Below are 15,139 nucleotides of genomic sequence, written 5' to 3'. Positions count from 1 at the left end.
AAATGCTCTTTGGACCACACGGGGTTGCAGATGTGTATACTCCATCTTTAGAAAGTCCCTTTCCTAGTTCCCTTCCCCCATTTATTGTCTATCCCCCCAGATTTCCCCGGTACTTTCAGTATCTCGCCTACAGTATTTCTGGCTGCAGCTGGACTAACATCTGCTCTGCCCTTGTTTCTCTTAGGCTTGGGTCTTAATCCAACTCACCTGGTTGGGACCTGTCTGCGTGCACTCTGCATGCCTGTCACAGCCGCCATGGTTCTCCAGACATGGGTTGATTTCTTTAAAACAAAAGTCAACGTGGGTCATAAGCCACAGCTCTATTTCTGTGACAAGGCATTTTGAGGAAGTCCCCCTTGGATAACTGACCAGAGCAGCAGGAGTCATGTGGGACTCAGTATTCTGGAAGTTCAGAGGCAGAAGTGACTCAGTGGGGAAGGATGGTCACCCAAAACTGCCTCCCTGCTGCAGTGGCCAATTCTAGCAGAGGCAGTGTCTGTGGGCTCAAGGCTGATCTTGGGGTTACTCGGCTACGAATGAACCAGCTTGAGGACGAGGTTGGGATCATTTGCAACATCACACCACAGATTGGCTTGGAGAGCACTCACTGACTGACGCTCAGGTCAGGACATTCCAAGGAGTGGGCTACTAGGCGTTAGAGACATTGACTGCTAATAGTAGCAGAAGGGCAATGACTACATAGTGGGTAACTCAGGGGGCACTTCGGCCTAGTGGTCAAACTGCATATCATAAGTGAGGACTAGATGTAAACCTGATATCGGTGACATCTGGCAACAGAAGTGACATCATTTTTGTGACATTTTGGTTGGGAATAAGCAAGTAGAATCTAAAAATAATTACCCCTCCAACCACCAAATAAAAGACACGCTATCAAGAAACAGACCAAAGAGCTAAGACACTAAATGCAGCATCCAGTTCTCCAGAGAACTCGTACTAGAGAAATATAGACCAGGCTATCTTTTCCTTCCCGCCCATCCCCACCCCCAGCCTTGTGGAAATTTGTACAAAGATGTGCAACATTGTAAGTCAATGAAACCCCGAAACTTCAGCTGCCACTAGAAGTTTTAAGTGGAAAGGGCCTCTCTTTCCATTCAACATGCCTTCATGCCTCTGTGGGCACATCCTTCATTGCCACACCCGTAGGCTTTCTTGCTAAGGCATACCGAATTAAGATGCCAGCGGCAGTCCTCATGAGAGCTCACACTCTACAACATTTTAACAGGGCTCTGAAGGACACCATTTCCACCAGACAGACACGGGACAGTCACCTACCGAGGCACACGATGCCGTCGCCGGTATAGCCTGCCTTGCACACACACACCCGGCTTCCTGGGGTGGTTCTTTTACAGTCAGCCTTGGCAGAGCATCCTCCGTTGCTGATCTCACAGGCATTGATGGCTGCACGAGGGGTAAATGACATAGAGCAGAGGAGAAACAGACAGAAGGAGACATTTTTTAAAAAATCCTGAGCCATTGATAAATGGCTTTAGGACAATTCCAGCATGCATTGGATTAATGTGGCTAATTCCTTAACACAGAGCGTGTGCTCAATAGTTTTATGTCAACTTGACACAAGCTATGGTCATTGGAGAGGAGGGGACCTCAATCTAGAAAATGTTTCTATAAGATTAGGCTATAGGCCAGGCTTTTGAGCATTTGCTTGATTTCTGATCGATGGGGGAAGGTCCAGGCCACTGTGGTTGGTGTCAAAACATGCTACACCATGGTCCTAGGTTCTATAAGCAGGCAGGCTGAGCAAGCCATGTGAGCAAGCCAGTAAGCAGCATCCCTCTATGGTCTCTGTATCAACTCCTGCCTTCCGGTTCCTGTCCTGTTTCAGTTCCAGTCCTGACTTTCTCAATGAGGAAGAGTTTGGTATGGAAGCAGATGCCAAACAAACCCTTTCCTTCCCAAGTTGCTCTGATCATGTTTCAACACAGCAATAATAACCCTGACTAAGACAGAGAACAAGGGGAAAAATCACTCTGTCTTTTCCAGCTGTTTTGAGGATCAGACTGTGTGCTTCTCTCTGCAGGGGACACATGACCCCAGGGTCAGGGCAGCCTACGTCCTCTGAAAGTTCCTGGGCTAAGATGGTCTAGAAAACTAATTGTTGTGCCTCAGTTTTGGCCTAAGCCCCCAGAACAAGGTACTGAGGAAAAATTATGCTAAAAGCTTCTGGTGTACGAGAATAATCTGAGTATCCAATAGACATTTTATTCATGATAGTCAAAGCCTGAAGATACCAATCAGATGGTAAATGGATATAGAGGTTTTTCTACACAATCGCAATAACTCAACCCTCAGAGGTTAATCTACATGATCACAATAACTCAACCCTCAAAAGGGGTGGCTGAAAGGGGCCAGACACCAGCACCCATAATTCCATAATTTCGTTCACACGAGAATCTAGAAGAGATTCTAGAAAGAAGACTTTCTGATGTCGCAGAAAGCAGACTGGGGTTTCCAAAAAGGAACAGGGGTTAGTGGGGTCAATGCGAGCTAGTTCAAGAGCAGTTTTTTCTTTTTCCTGAAATGCGCTGGGCTTTGATTGGACGGGTGGGTGCATGTGCCTGTGTTTGCTGTATGCCATGAGACTGCGCTGATCCAGAATGGACCAGTTAGTGTTTATAAATCATAGCTCATAAATGTTTATTGAACAAAGTGGAAAAGGAAAACAAAGAAACAGCCTAAATGGCCCTAGAGTCACTCCTCGGGCTTTTACTTTTTACACGCTCAGCCTTGTGGAACATAGAGCATCCCGTCGCCTGTGTTTTCCCCACAGCTGAGGAAGTACGATGGCTCTAAGCCCCGCCTTCCACCTCACAGGCAGAGTAGAGATGGGCAGAGATTTGCCATGCACTGCCTCAGCACAGGCAGCAGACTTCTCTACTGCCAACTCCCATCGGAACTTTAGCGATTTGTTCCAGAACTTTCCCAGTTAGCGCCAACACAAGTGAGGGAGGCCTCTGCCTCAGTTCTCCGCCATCTCCCACCTTTGTGTCTTTCCATTTTCCTCAGAGTCTACCAGTAGTCAACAGTTCAGCAGAGAGAAGGGCCCTGTGAGCCCCTCCCCAGTCCACAGTTGACTGAGAACAGACTCAACCTTGTGCAGGCTGAAGCTGAGACCATGGTTACAATGCCACGTGCAGACAAGGGTATTTCTAGGCCCTTCTCCCTACCTTCTGGCTCTTACATGCTTTCTGGTTTCTGTTCCTCAGTGTTCCCTAAGCTTAGGGGGTGGCTACAGACATCCTGTTTAGCACTGAGCACTCATCTGTCCCTAATTCTCAGCACCCTGAACATCCCCGAATCTCCACAGTCAGCCTCAGTGCATAGAGACGTTTCTCTGATTAAGGATGAGAGCGGCATTTGTCCTGGTTGCCAGGCAACTGAATGATTGCCCAGTTTCTTCTTTTCTAGTGATGAGTATGCTTATGTGCCCATGAGAATAGCTCACACTTCTTAGCACTTTATGGGCATTATCTGTATGGTATACAACTCCCTCATAAAAGGGCCGTTCTTATCACCACCCTGCAGATGAGCACATGCGAGAGGCACAGTCAAGCAACATCCCTGAAGTAACACTGACTCATGGTCTAAAGATGAGGCCAGGGCCTAACCTCTGTCCTCTGCCGTATTGTACTGCTGTATTCTGAGTGACCAGCTCACTCTAATAGCACTCTGCAAGGGAGGTGGCTCATGATTACTTTACAAACGAGCCAAGGGGTTCGGGGTAGTTAAATACCCGTGCAAGGTCACGAATCTGGACTTTGGAAGAACCACGGCTTCATCCCAGTGACTCAACTGCACCCTTGGCCAATCAGATCTACAGCTTTTAAAGCCAGAAGGTGATTCTACTTGCTCTCAAGGTTGTGTACCACTGCTCACACACAGCGTAGTTCCGTGTAAAGAACACATACAAGGGCCTGTCCATCCCAAACCAACATGCCCCAGCCACGCAGAGCTGTCTTCCTTGTCCCTGGGCGCCACCAGTTGCTCAGTTTCATGTGAGTCTGCACCAGTGGCTGGCACCAGCTCCGGAAGCCCACACAGGCCCCTGGCAGAGCCCTGCTGCACCTGCCTGAGCAGACTGTTCCGTTCCCTCGGAATCCTGCCGCACATCTGCACGACGCTTTGCCGTCCGGATCCAGAAGGCAGCTGTAGTGGGTAAAGGGCAAATGGCAATTTCAGAGAAACACGATGTTCCACATATGACTTATTCCCTTTCAGCCCTGCATCCAGCCCCCACCTCAACGAAGCACACACGGCTCTGTTTGAGGGGACCATTGCTTCCTGCCAGGATCCCCACCACAGCCAGTGAAAATCACGGCCAATCCAGCTAAACTTCACAGAATGCACAGGAAGGGCAGTCACTCATCTTCATAATGCTACCCATGTGCTCTGCTGACCTCTGGGCTTATTCTTGTCCTTCACAGGGTGTTGTGAGGTAACGGCCCCTGGGAGTCGGTGTAATTATTATTGCTACTTATTAGTGAGGAAACAGAGGCTAGGAGGAAAGAAAGAATTGACACCAGGTCACATGATGAGTGACAGGGAGGGAGGATATCTGTGGGTTCCGATCTAACCCCAGCCACTAGGCTTCTCATTAGTTTACAGGAGGATGTGGCCTTCAGCAGTTAGGAATCAGAAGCTACACTGGGCTCTGCTGCGGACAGGGACAAGGTTCTACAACGGATGCCTCTCCATGAAAGAGCCCCTGTGGTATGGGCTGGGGTGACAACTGGCTTTCTTGTCATGTGCTAGGTGTGACACTGGCTGCTTGTTGACCATGCTGGATCTGGCTAACCAATGGCAGTTTCTTTAAAGATATTCAGTTTCTACTTTAAAGTCCGTCCTGCATTTTCTTCAAGGATGTTGGGAAAACATCCCCCCCCCCCAACCCCAGGAGAGGGCCTGGAGTGACATACTGAGTTTGTATTGCTCCCAGAGGTCAGATGACACTTACTTGGCACTGGTGTGGCAGGTCCCATTGCAGTTGTCTGTTGTGATCTCTGAAAAAGAAGATCAGTTGCCCTGTGAATTCCTGCTTTGGTCTATAGTAGTAGGAAAAGACCGAGTTCCTTGAAGTCATCCGTAACGACATAAATCCTTACCACTGTGTAGACAGTTTTCATGTTGGCTACCAGGGAACTCAGAGACCAATCTGAAGGTCAAATACATTAATGAGAGAAAGCTTCTTGTGAAGACCATACAGTTTGAACGGGGGACTCTGAACCTTGTTATATATGTGATGAAAAACCATGGTAACTTGTCAAGTCCTGGGGATGGAGTGGAGCGAAAAATGTTACTTCTGACTCTATGTTCTGAGAAGTTCTTCCTTGCAGCTATGCGGAGTACAGAGGGGAGAGGATGGGGCTTAGGATGGATGGTAAAGAGCTGCATCACAAGGCTTCTGGTGGCAGAGTTCAGAGGGTGTGGAGGAGCAGAATATTAAGAGATGTGGCTGGAGGGGGGCATTAGGAGCAAGGGGTGGTTTCTAGGCCGAGTGGTCTAGATGTGCTCTTCCATGATTGATCACCATCCATGCTGCTGCCTGAGTCGTGGTTCTGGGCACCATCCTAAGCATCTCCTATATCTACCATTCTCATTTGACCCCAGGGCACCATCCTCAGCATCTCCTGCATCCACCAGTATCGGCTCCTTTGACACCCAAGAGCCTCCACCGTGCATATCAGTGTCCTGATGCTGCCTCATTTAGGAATTACACTAATTGTCTCCTGGAGAGTTTCTGTAGCTTCTGGGCTGCTCCCTGTCTCTTTAATTAAAGTTGGTTTTCCATGCACTGTGCTCTTAGAAGCAAGAAGGGACAGTGAGGGGTAAGGCACTGCAACTCTACAGCTTTCCTCAGGATATCCTCCTGCTTGTGTGACTGACACCCTACTCTCCGTGGCCCTCTTCCAGACCGTCTGCATCCTGGTTCTGCACCCCACACCTGATTCCTGCTCTTGGATGTGCCTTGGTCTGGGATCCTTCAGATTCTCCAATGTGGCGATTTTTGTTTGTTTTTGTTTTTTTAAGTAGTTCTGCCTTCTCCGGGATTTAGCATTCCTCTGGAGAGACAGGTAACGACAGTCCCTCAGACACACCACACCAGAGGCCCTCAGAGGGTTGGTGGGCACCTGTGACTTTCTTTCCAGTTCCTGCCTCAGAAGGGACAAGCAGGTCTCTGATGCTGGTTTCTAGGCAGATCGATCTCCTCCTTCTGGTGCCTGCCTGACTTCTCTTAAATATAAATAAGATACTGTTGCAACCATGTTTAAAACTCTGTCTCCAAGCCAATGTGTCTGTTTTTTAGCCTGGCCCTCAAGATTATCACTCAGCTTGCCTCTTTGTCTCTGGTCTCATATCCTTCAACCTGTTGGATCTCCAAATGTACGAAGATTTCCTGTGTCTTTGAAGATATCACTTTCTTCTCATCGTTGTCTCCCAAAGTACAATTAGAAACGCCAATGGAATGTTAGAGAAGAGCGAAAGAGCTCTCCACCAGACCCTCAAGTTGGGAGAGTAACACATTGCTGTTGAGCCATTTGTCAATGAGCAGCAAAACCCTTCCCAGCAACACTAGCTTCTAAGGCAGATGCCCGCCTCAGATTTGGACACACACATTTGGAAAAAGGCATATGGCTTATGCTCACTGTGACCTTGTTTATGACAGCGGAAAACCGGTTGTAGAAAGTGCAGTTGGGGAGGGGCTGCAACTTAGGGCCAGATGGCTTGCCTAGCTGCCATGCATGAGGCAGTCATTGGGTCACCAGCACTGCCTCAAACAGCACAAAACGGTTTGGTATACAATAACATATTAATGCTGTTGATCTAGATGCATTCACATGAAGGAAGAGTGCCCACTGTTTACTGCTAAGTGAGAAAGAAGGCCCCTGATACATACTGTTCTATACTAAGTCACACTGTATGTTACTAATAGGGTTTTTCTAGCATTGGGTACATGAATAACTTGCACTCAGGGTATCTTTCTGCTACAGAAAGGGAAACAGCGTGTCTCTGAGGACAGATATGAAGAGTGCTTACCACTGTCACACTTTACCCCTCGCCAGCCGACGTCACAGTCACAGGAGCCGTCTCCCGAGGGTCCTTGACTACATCTCCCATGGACACAAGAGCATGCTAAGCAGAAAAACATTTGCAAATGGTCAGATTCTGATGCATGTAGAGCATTCCTTTTACCACATCTAGGTCTAGTTCTCTGCAGCCCAGTCTCTGGCCAGGGTCTTTCCGGTGGGACCGGAGTCCCAGGACATAGGGATGCAGGTTACCAGGTGAAAAGGGTCTGGTTTCAACCACACAGCTCATGCCATAGTTCTGAGACTGCGTGGCACTGTGGGAATGTGACTCAGATAAGGTCATCTGAGGATCCAGGATCATGTGGGAACATCTGGCTGGGCACGGCACACCTGCAATCCTAGCAGTTAGCAGATAGAGACAGGCAGATAGCTGAGTTCACGGCCAGCCTGGTAGATCCAGTGAGATCCAGGCAGCCAGGGTTAATAGTGTGGCCCTGTTAATAGTGAGGTCTCAAAATAAATGTTTATTTAACCAGGTTTGTAGAAACCTTTATGGTCTGCCTTCTCCAAAGACACAGAACTAAAGATCCTTTCATTTTATAGCAGGTCCCTGAATCGCCTTAAGAACTTGGAAGCCGAGGAGGATTTTTTAACCTTAGATTGAGTTATGGCTTATGGGTATTGGCATGTAAAAATTTGTTACGTTCCACATGTAAGGCATAGCAACATTATTGTAAATCAGATGGCATGCACAAAATATTAAGGGACAATGTATTATCAAGCATGTAGTAAATGTTCAATAAACACAAAACTAACTATTCAATGAAAATATGAAAAAGCTATAGGGGAATCTATTATGTTGTAAGCAAGTTAAATAGTACTATTAAAAATAAGGACTATAGGCAATGCTACTTCTAAAATCCATGGCTATTAGACAAAAACTCTGTGCCAGCAGTGGGGTTCCTCCTAGTGAGCTTTTGGTTGGTGAGGTCCCAATGTCTCCCAGAACTATGCAGGTCCTTGTCATTCTAGGAAAGAGGTGAACATTAGTGCAATAATGTCCACTGTAAAGGGGAAACTGACACACTCTGCGGACTCAGATCAGCGCTATTATAGATCATGGTCCAGTCACTGCTACCAGCCCAAGACCTGCATGACACTGGACCCATCAACATTCCATGAATGGGGGAGGAGTTCATTATGCTCCGCCCCATAGGCAGTTAAAGGTTATGGGGGGGTCATCTTCTTCAGCAGTGTAGCCACTGGCACGTTACCCTTGCTTAGGTAAATAACCACTGACTCATGCACTTAACCCTAATTAAAGGCAGTAGTTCACAAAAAATAGATTAAGAAAATAGGAGGTGGACTTGGGAAGAAGGGGTTCTGTGGGAGGGGGAGGGGAAGTGAGGAGGGTAATGGTGGGAACCTTGATGAAAGGACATTATACACATGTGCTTTTCAAACTCTGAATGAATGAGAACATGTCAGAAGCCAGGGATGCCACTATTCACAGAAAACATTCAGCTTTGGGTCTTGCTGGACTCCATGGAGTCACCCCCACATTCTGTCTAGCTCAGGGGGTGCTCCACAAACAGAAGCAAGCGTTCCAAGCAACACAGAGAAACAGAGCAACACTCATTTCAACGATGGTTCAGCAATTCCGTCATGTGTTAGCGTTGTGCGGCTGTGAGAAGGCAGTGGAAGTTGAGTTGGTGGTTTGGGGACCAGCTGGATGGAGAACCTGCTTTCTCCTCCCAGCAGTAAGCTCTCACAGGTGTCCCTGGGGACAAGGAAGCCAGGATGTGCCTCAAACTGATTAAACATCAGACCCCATTGCTCCATGATGGTGGATCATGAGTGACCTTCTAAAAGAAGACAGTTTGACTTAAGAGCCAAATCTTCCTTTGGGGTCAAGAAAGATACTGATTCAGACTGAAGTCTGTTTTTCCTGACCTCGGGGGAACTCATTCATGTTCCCGGCCTTGGTATTTTGAGCACAACAGTGCCAAAGCAGACAAAGTTCCAGATTAAATGAGTCATTAGGACAGATCTAATGACTACTGAGCAGCGAGCGCATATAATGACTGTTTAATCATGGTGATTAGCACATATGGGCTGATAGAGAGAGAGAGAGAGAGAGAGAGAGAGAGAGAGAGAGAGAGAGAGAAAGAAATGTCAGCAAAGAAATTGGGAGTGGGTGGGGACATTCAGGACTGGAAATGTTTGGAACACTGCTCTATACAAGGAGAATAACACAGACTTAACAACAAACAAAAATAAAACAGCAATTCTCTCCGAAGCCCAGGCTGGTTTCAGACTCAGGGAAATCTTACAGCCTCAGTCTCCTAAATGCTGGGAATACTCTAACTGGCTTATACTTTTCCGTAACAATGGTGGGTGGATCCCTGCTGCCTGGGGAGAGGCTGGGTATAGAGAACAGCAGCTAATGACCACAGGCCCTGGTCTAGCATGGGCCTGGGAGGCCTGAGGGAAACGCCGGAGTCTGGGCAGGAGTGATGCTCACCTTGGTCGCAGTGGACACCGTACTTCCCCTCTGTGCAGGTCTCACAGGCTGTCCCATTGAAGCCCCGCTCACACTCACATGTACCGGTGCCATTCACGCCGTCCAGACAGAAGCCATTCCCAGAGCACACGTTCTGACCTTTCCCAGGGCAGGCTTGGCATTGTTCGCCGAAGAAGCCAGCACAGCATGCTCTTGTCTGAAACAAGACAGAGCGTGGGGTTCACGTTTATCTTCTCCTCGGGGCAGCCTGTTTCTAAGTGACAGGGGACAGCTTCTCTGAGGACTGAGTGAAGCTCAACATTTTCCCAGGTCACTAGTGAGCCCCTGCAGGCAGCCACGAGAGAAAACCAAAAGACAGGAAATGAATACCAAGTACGGGAAGCAGGAAGAGCGGAGCAGAGGCAGCCTGTCTGGTGGCACCTGCCTGTGATCCTTAGCACTTAGGAGGGTGGCCAGTGTGAGGGCAGCTTGGGCCAGCTTGACCGACTTTATTATGATTATTATTGTCCTTCTTGGCTTTCGTTATCACTGTTACAGTTGTAACAGGGAATCATTTAGCTGATGCTGGCCTTGAACATCTGATTATCTTCTTCCTCAGCATTGGTGTTGTGCTATAGGCTGGTGCTCCTGACAACTTCAAGCAGCAGGGAATAGCACAGGTGATGTGGAAGGCTGGGAGGACCAACAGGCCTCCAGCATCCCCAAACCGGGGACCCCTAAACCAGGGACCCCCAAACCGGGGACCCCCAAACCAGGGACCCCAAACCGGGGACCCCCAAACCAGGGACCCCCAAACCGGGGACCCCCAAACCAGGGACCCCTAAACCAGGGACCCCCCAAACTGGGACCCCCAAACCGGGGACCCCCAAACCGGGGACCCCCAACCAGGGACCCCCAAACCGGAAACCCTCCTCCTGGATGTTGTTTCATCTCTGGAAGGAGTAAATGCGTTGGCATTTTATGGGAACCTCTTGTAGTTCGGGGGAAACCCCTAGGAGGTCTGTTTGGCTTTGTCTGACCTTCTTCTTCTTTTTAAAGAAAAGATTTATTTATTTATTATATGTACAGTATTCTGCCTGCACATATGCCTGCAGGTCAGAAGAGAGCACCAGATCTCATTACAGATGGTTGTGAGCCACCATGCGGTTGCTGGGAATTGAACTCAGGACCTCTGGAAGAGCAGACAGTGCTCTTAACCACTGAGCCATCTTTCCAGCCCCCTGACTTTATTGCTAAGTGCATTAAAACAAAACTCTCTCCAGGCCCAAGCTCTGCAGTTTCAACCCCTTGGAAGAAGAAATCTCATCCACTGGGGACAGTAAGGTATAAGGAAATTTCCAAAGTGATGTTCAGAGATCCTGAATATTGATGCTTCATTTTCTGAATGAGCAAGTGCCCCCTGCCTTCCCTTGGTGACCACTTCCTTTGTGCTTTGTTTACATATAATCACCCATGCACGCCTGTGTTGTGGGAACAGGGGTTTCCTCTTCACCTTCCATGCCCTCAATATGTTACTCACTTGATCGAGCACTATGGTTTTTACCCATTTTCTGATGCACAGGCTTTTCTGCATTTTCCTGTAACCAGTACTACTCGGGACGGTAATGATGATGATGTGGGGCAGATGTTGGGAAGAACACACTACCACAGCATCCTGAGAGGCTGATGTGTGGCTGACTGCACCCACATGCCTGCAGACTCGGGATGGTAGCCCATACTCACAATGAGGGTTCTCACACACTGTGGCTGGCACCCAATGAATACGGTTCTCTTCCCCATGAAGTAAATGGAATAGATGCATTTCCTCGGCAGTCCCTGCGAAAGTGTAAAAATTCTGTTATCCCTTTAGGTAGGAAGGAAGTTTCTCAGCTTCCATTGCTGAGGAGGTGGGTGACATTTTTTTTTTTCTAACATATTCTGGAAAGGGAGGGGTGTGGCTTCTTGGAGTCACTCCAAAAGAAAGAACAAAAGCGAAACCCCGTAATGCTCGACCGGGTACCCAGCTGAAAACCCAGTCATACTAGAAAGTAGTGTTCTCTGAGCAGGATGTTTCTCTAGAAGACTAAATCAGTTTTAGAAGAATTGAAAAATAAGCCAGATAGAAATATTCTTCCTGTATATTCCATCCCTGTATATTCATTAAACTTAAACTTTAATTTACTTATTGATTTATAGTCTCCAAAATCTGAGAAAAGAATTGTTCACTCATATAAATTTATAATGTACAACATCAATTAAAACCCCAAACCCGAGTGAGAGGTTCCATCTTTACTGATTACCAAGGATTTTTTTGTCACCACGCTATGGAAACACACTGCTTTCTGTTTGTAATGGTCGCCACCACAAGTAGCTTTTGTATATAAAAAAAAAAAAGCTATAAGAAACAGATTGGCAACTCATTTGAAACGTGTCTACCTTTCTATGTTTCTACCTGTTTCTTTGAGAAGGTCAGTTGTGACTGCAATTATAAAAGAAAGCCAGGCAGGTGGAGGTCTCTGGCTGTCTATGCTTGGGTCATGGGGACTGTCTTCTATGATAAAATATTTTGCTGTTGTCCTTAACTGGCTAATATAAAAGATGCAGAAAGTGAAAACTACCTTTGTGCATTGCATGTTGGTTTCTGGGTCCATTTCTATTTTCATTACTAATTGCCTTATTTAATACCTAGTGACATTTCCAATATTATCAATATTAATGGTTAATAACACTAATTAGAATTACATATTAATTATACAATAAATGCACTGACCATAATAAATTAATCAACAATATAAAAATAATTATTAATAATATTTAATAGTTTAATTAACATTTCTATTTTAATTAATAATCAAAATAGATTAGATTACATTTTAATTTAACTTAATTATTAAGATTCCCCTTAGTCCCTCTAAGACTGCATTTAAGGCTATGAAGATGCATACCAATGGGGGGGAAGGCCATCAAAATGTTTTCTCTGGGCAAGACACAGCTGCTGCTATCATGAACTTACAGTAGTGGTGGATACTTGACAAATGGCCTGTCAGCAGCCAGTCAGTGATGGGGAGGAGCCTATCGGTCCTACCCCTCCCCAGGAAACTCCTGATGGATAGGGGAGGGAGTCATTGTCTTCAGTTGTAACTCCCTTGCTGATCCTACCAGGTTTTGAGAAAAGTCCCACACCATGGCCATACTAATGTCCCTGGACAAACTGGGTGGGACCCAAAGCAAAAGATGTGATTGGGGAGAGGGACTTCTGTGTGGGTTGATATGGCTGGGAGTGAGTTTAATTATACATATATAATACATACATACATACATGTATGGAACTGCCAAAGAATAGATTTCATGGAAAAAACGAAGTGCCATTTAAAGTAAACGAGACAGGAAGCATGCAGAACAAACACAGCATCCCTCTACCCCTCTGCTTGCTTCCTGACTGAGGATGCAGCTGGCCCAGTGGCCTCAAACTTCTGGTGCATTTCTTAAAGAAAGAGAGAGAGAGGGAGGGAGGGAGGGAGGGAGGGAGGGAGGGGGAGGAAGAGAGAGAGAGAGAGAGAGAGAGAGAGAGAAAGAGAGAGAGAGAGAGAGAGAGAGAGAGAGAGAGAGAGAGAGAGAGAGAGAGAGAGAGAGAAACTGTCACACTGTCCACAAATCTAGAATTAAACTGAGGGAGGGAAGGAGGGCAGAAAAAAGCACGTTCCAATTTGGACTCTTCTTTACCTAGATGCTGCCTTTGTTTTGTTTTGTTTTAAACCAAATCAGTTAAGTACTTACAAGTGGTTTTGTCTCACGTGGGCAGGGTGCTTGCTGGGAACACTTTCCACACTTCCCCTTGGTAAAAAGTGTAGAGACAAAGAAGACATGTCAGAGTTATTAATTTCAGTGCAAAACGAGGCCACAAATGAGAGCTTGGGGACCCAGGTTTCAGAGAGCAGAGCTGAAAAGCAGGGCAAGACCTTCTCGAGCTTCTCAAAGCCACGCTCCAGGTCTTGCATATTTGAACCATGCATTCTCCCACAGTTGTCCCCAGAATCTAATAATGTTTTAGAACATGGAAGGTACCCCTCATTTAAACATGAATTCTTTAGCACTAATTTACTGATGCACCGGGCTGGTCACACTCAGTGCTTTCCTTCACAAAACACGGTGCTGCTGAGGGCTCCAGCTCTGGGACACTCCACTGAAAGAGCTGTGTAAAGCACAGAAGTCAGGACAGCAGGAGCTCGAGTGTTAGCTTCTAGATGAGAAGGTGGCTATTGGGACCGATAGTATAGTACCACTGTTGGGAACTCCGTACCCAGGGCCAGACTGCCCAGGATTGAGTCCCTTCTCTGCCACCAGCTCCTGGGTAACGACAGTCAAAGTCCCTACTGCTTAGGGTGTTGTGAGGATCACATGGGTTAATCCGTGTCAATGTTGGGTAATGCCATGTAACAAGTACCTAATACATATCAGCAGTGTTGCTAGGTCTCACAGCCTGCAGCGATGAGCTTGTGCTACTGCATGGGTAGGTCTCACACTGAATTCACACGGAGTTCCACATGCCTCTTCTGGTTGACCATCCTCAACCAATGTCTATCACAGTGAACATGGACCTCTCCCTGGTATGGCTTCCCTTGACAAGGGAGCCAGGGCCTCAGAATCCTGCTCACCATGGTCATCCAGCTAACCCTCCCCAGTGCGAGTCATCCCACGGATGATGAGCCTCCTGACACCAGGTTGTGTGTGGCTGACCTCTGTAATCTATAATCTTGTATTCGTTTTGGTACATTAGAGATGCTCACTGCGTAGTTTCTTTCTCAGTACACAGGACTAAAGCTAGGGCCTCATGTGTACCAAGCAAGTGCTGTACTTCTGAGCCACACAACCTCAGTCACAACAAATGAGGAACATTCGAACTAAACTGAGATATCTAATAGAAAATGATTAAGTTTAAGAATATTATTGTTATTTAAACATTTTGATCACATTTTGTGTGTGTGTGTGTGTGTGTGTGTGTATGTTTAGAGATGGCTAAGAGTACTGGTTGCTATTCCAGAGGACCTGAATTCCATTCCAAGTACCCACAGGACAGCTCACAACTGTCTGTAACTCCAGCTCCAGGGGGTTAGACACCTTCACACAGGCATACATGCAGTTAAAACAGAAAGGCACAGAAGAAGAAAAACCCATTACACACTATCCTCATCACTGGCCCTGACAGAACTTACTCTCACAATAATGGTGTCATTAATGTCGCATCTATTCTTCTGAATCTCCAGAACTTTCTCCAGACCGTGGATCACTCCTTTGTCAGTGGCCACATTGGTGTAGTTTATTGGAGCTTCATTTACGTACAGCTGTGAGCAAGAGAATCAGATACGGTTTTATTATGGTTATGTTAGTGATGATGTAGAAGACAGGAAATGGAGGCCCCAGACTGACAGCAGTCTAGGAGATAATCCAGTTTGACTGGAAAGTCGCACAATGTAGTTGACAGAGCTCTGGCTTGGAGGAGGGGAGTCTGAATCATATCCCCAAATATGGCACCATGATACCATGTGTAATGCTGGGTCAACTGCTTTCCTGA

General features: G+C 46.9%; 1 protein-coding gene across 1 annotated transcript in view; it reads right to left on the bottom strand.

Moving 5' to 3' along the window:
- Positions 1-15,139, bottom strand: part of STAB2 (stabilin 2) — a 150,877-nt gene that overhangs the window by 40,430 nt on the left and 95,308 nt on the right. The window contains exons 31-39 of the mRNA XM_080935775.1: positions 14,781-14,909; positions 13,345-13,401; positions 11,311-11,403; positions 9,589-9,784; positions 7,072-7,167; positions 4,991-5,036; positions 4,106-4,182; positions 1,294-1,419; positions 208-281 (exon numbers count right to left, since the gene is read on the bottom strand). Of these exons, the coding sequence (XP_080791901.1) occupies positions 208-281; positions 1,294-1,419; positions 4,106-4,182; positions 4,991-5,036; positions 7,072-7,167; positions 9,589-9,784; positions 11,311-11,403; positions 13,345-13,401; positions 14,781-14,909 (894 nt within the window). The remainder of the gene's footprint in view (positions 1-207; positions 282-1,293; positions 1,420-4,105; positions 4,183-4,990; positions 5,037-7,071; positions 7,168-9,588; positions 9,785-11,310; positions 11,404-13,344; positions 13,402-14,780; positions 14,910-15,139) is intronic.

Source organism: Micromys minutus (genome assembly GCF_963924665.1).
Source record: "Micromys minutus genome assembly, chromosome: 22".
Classification (NCBI taxonomy): Eukaryota; Metazoa; Chordata; class Mammalia; order Rodentia; family Muridae; genus Micromys; species Micromys minutus.
Note: the sequence above shows the minus strand (reverse complement) of the source record. Positions and strands in the feature narration are given on the sequence as shown.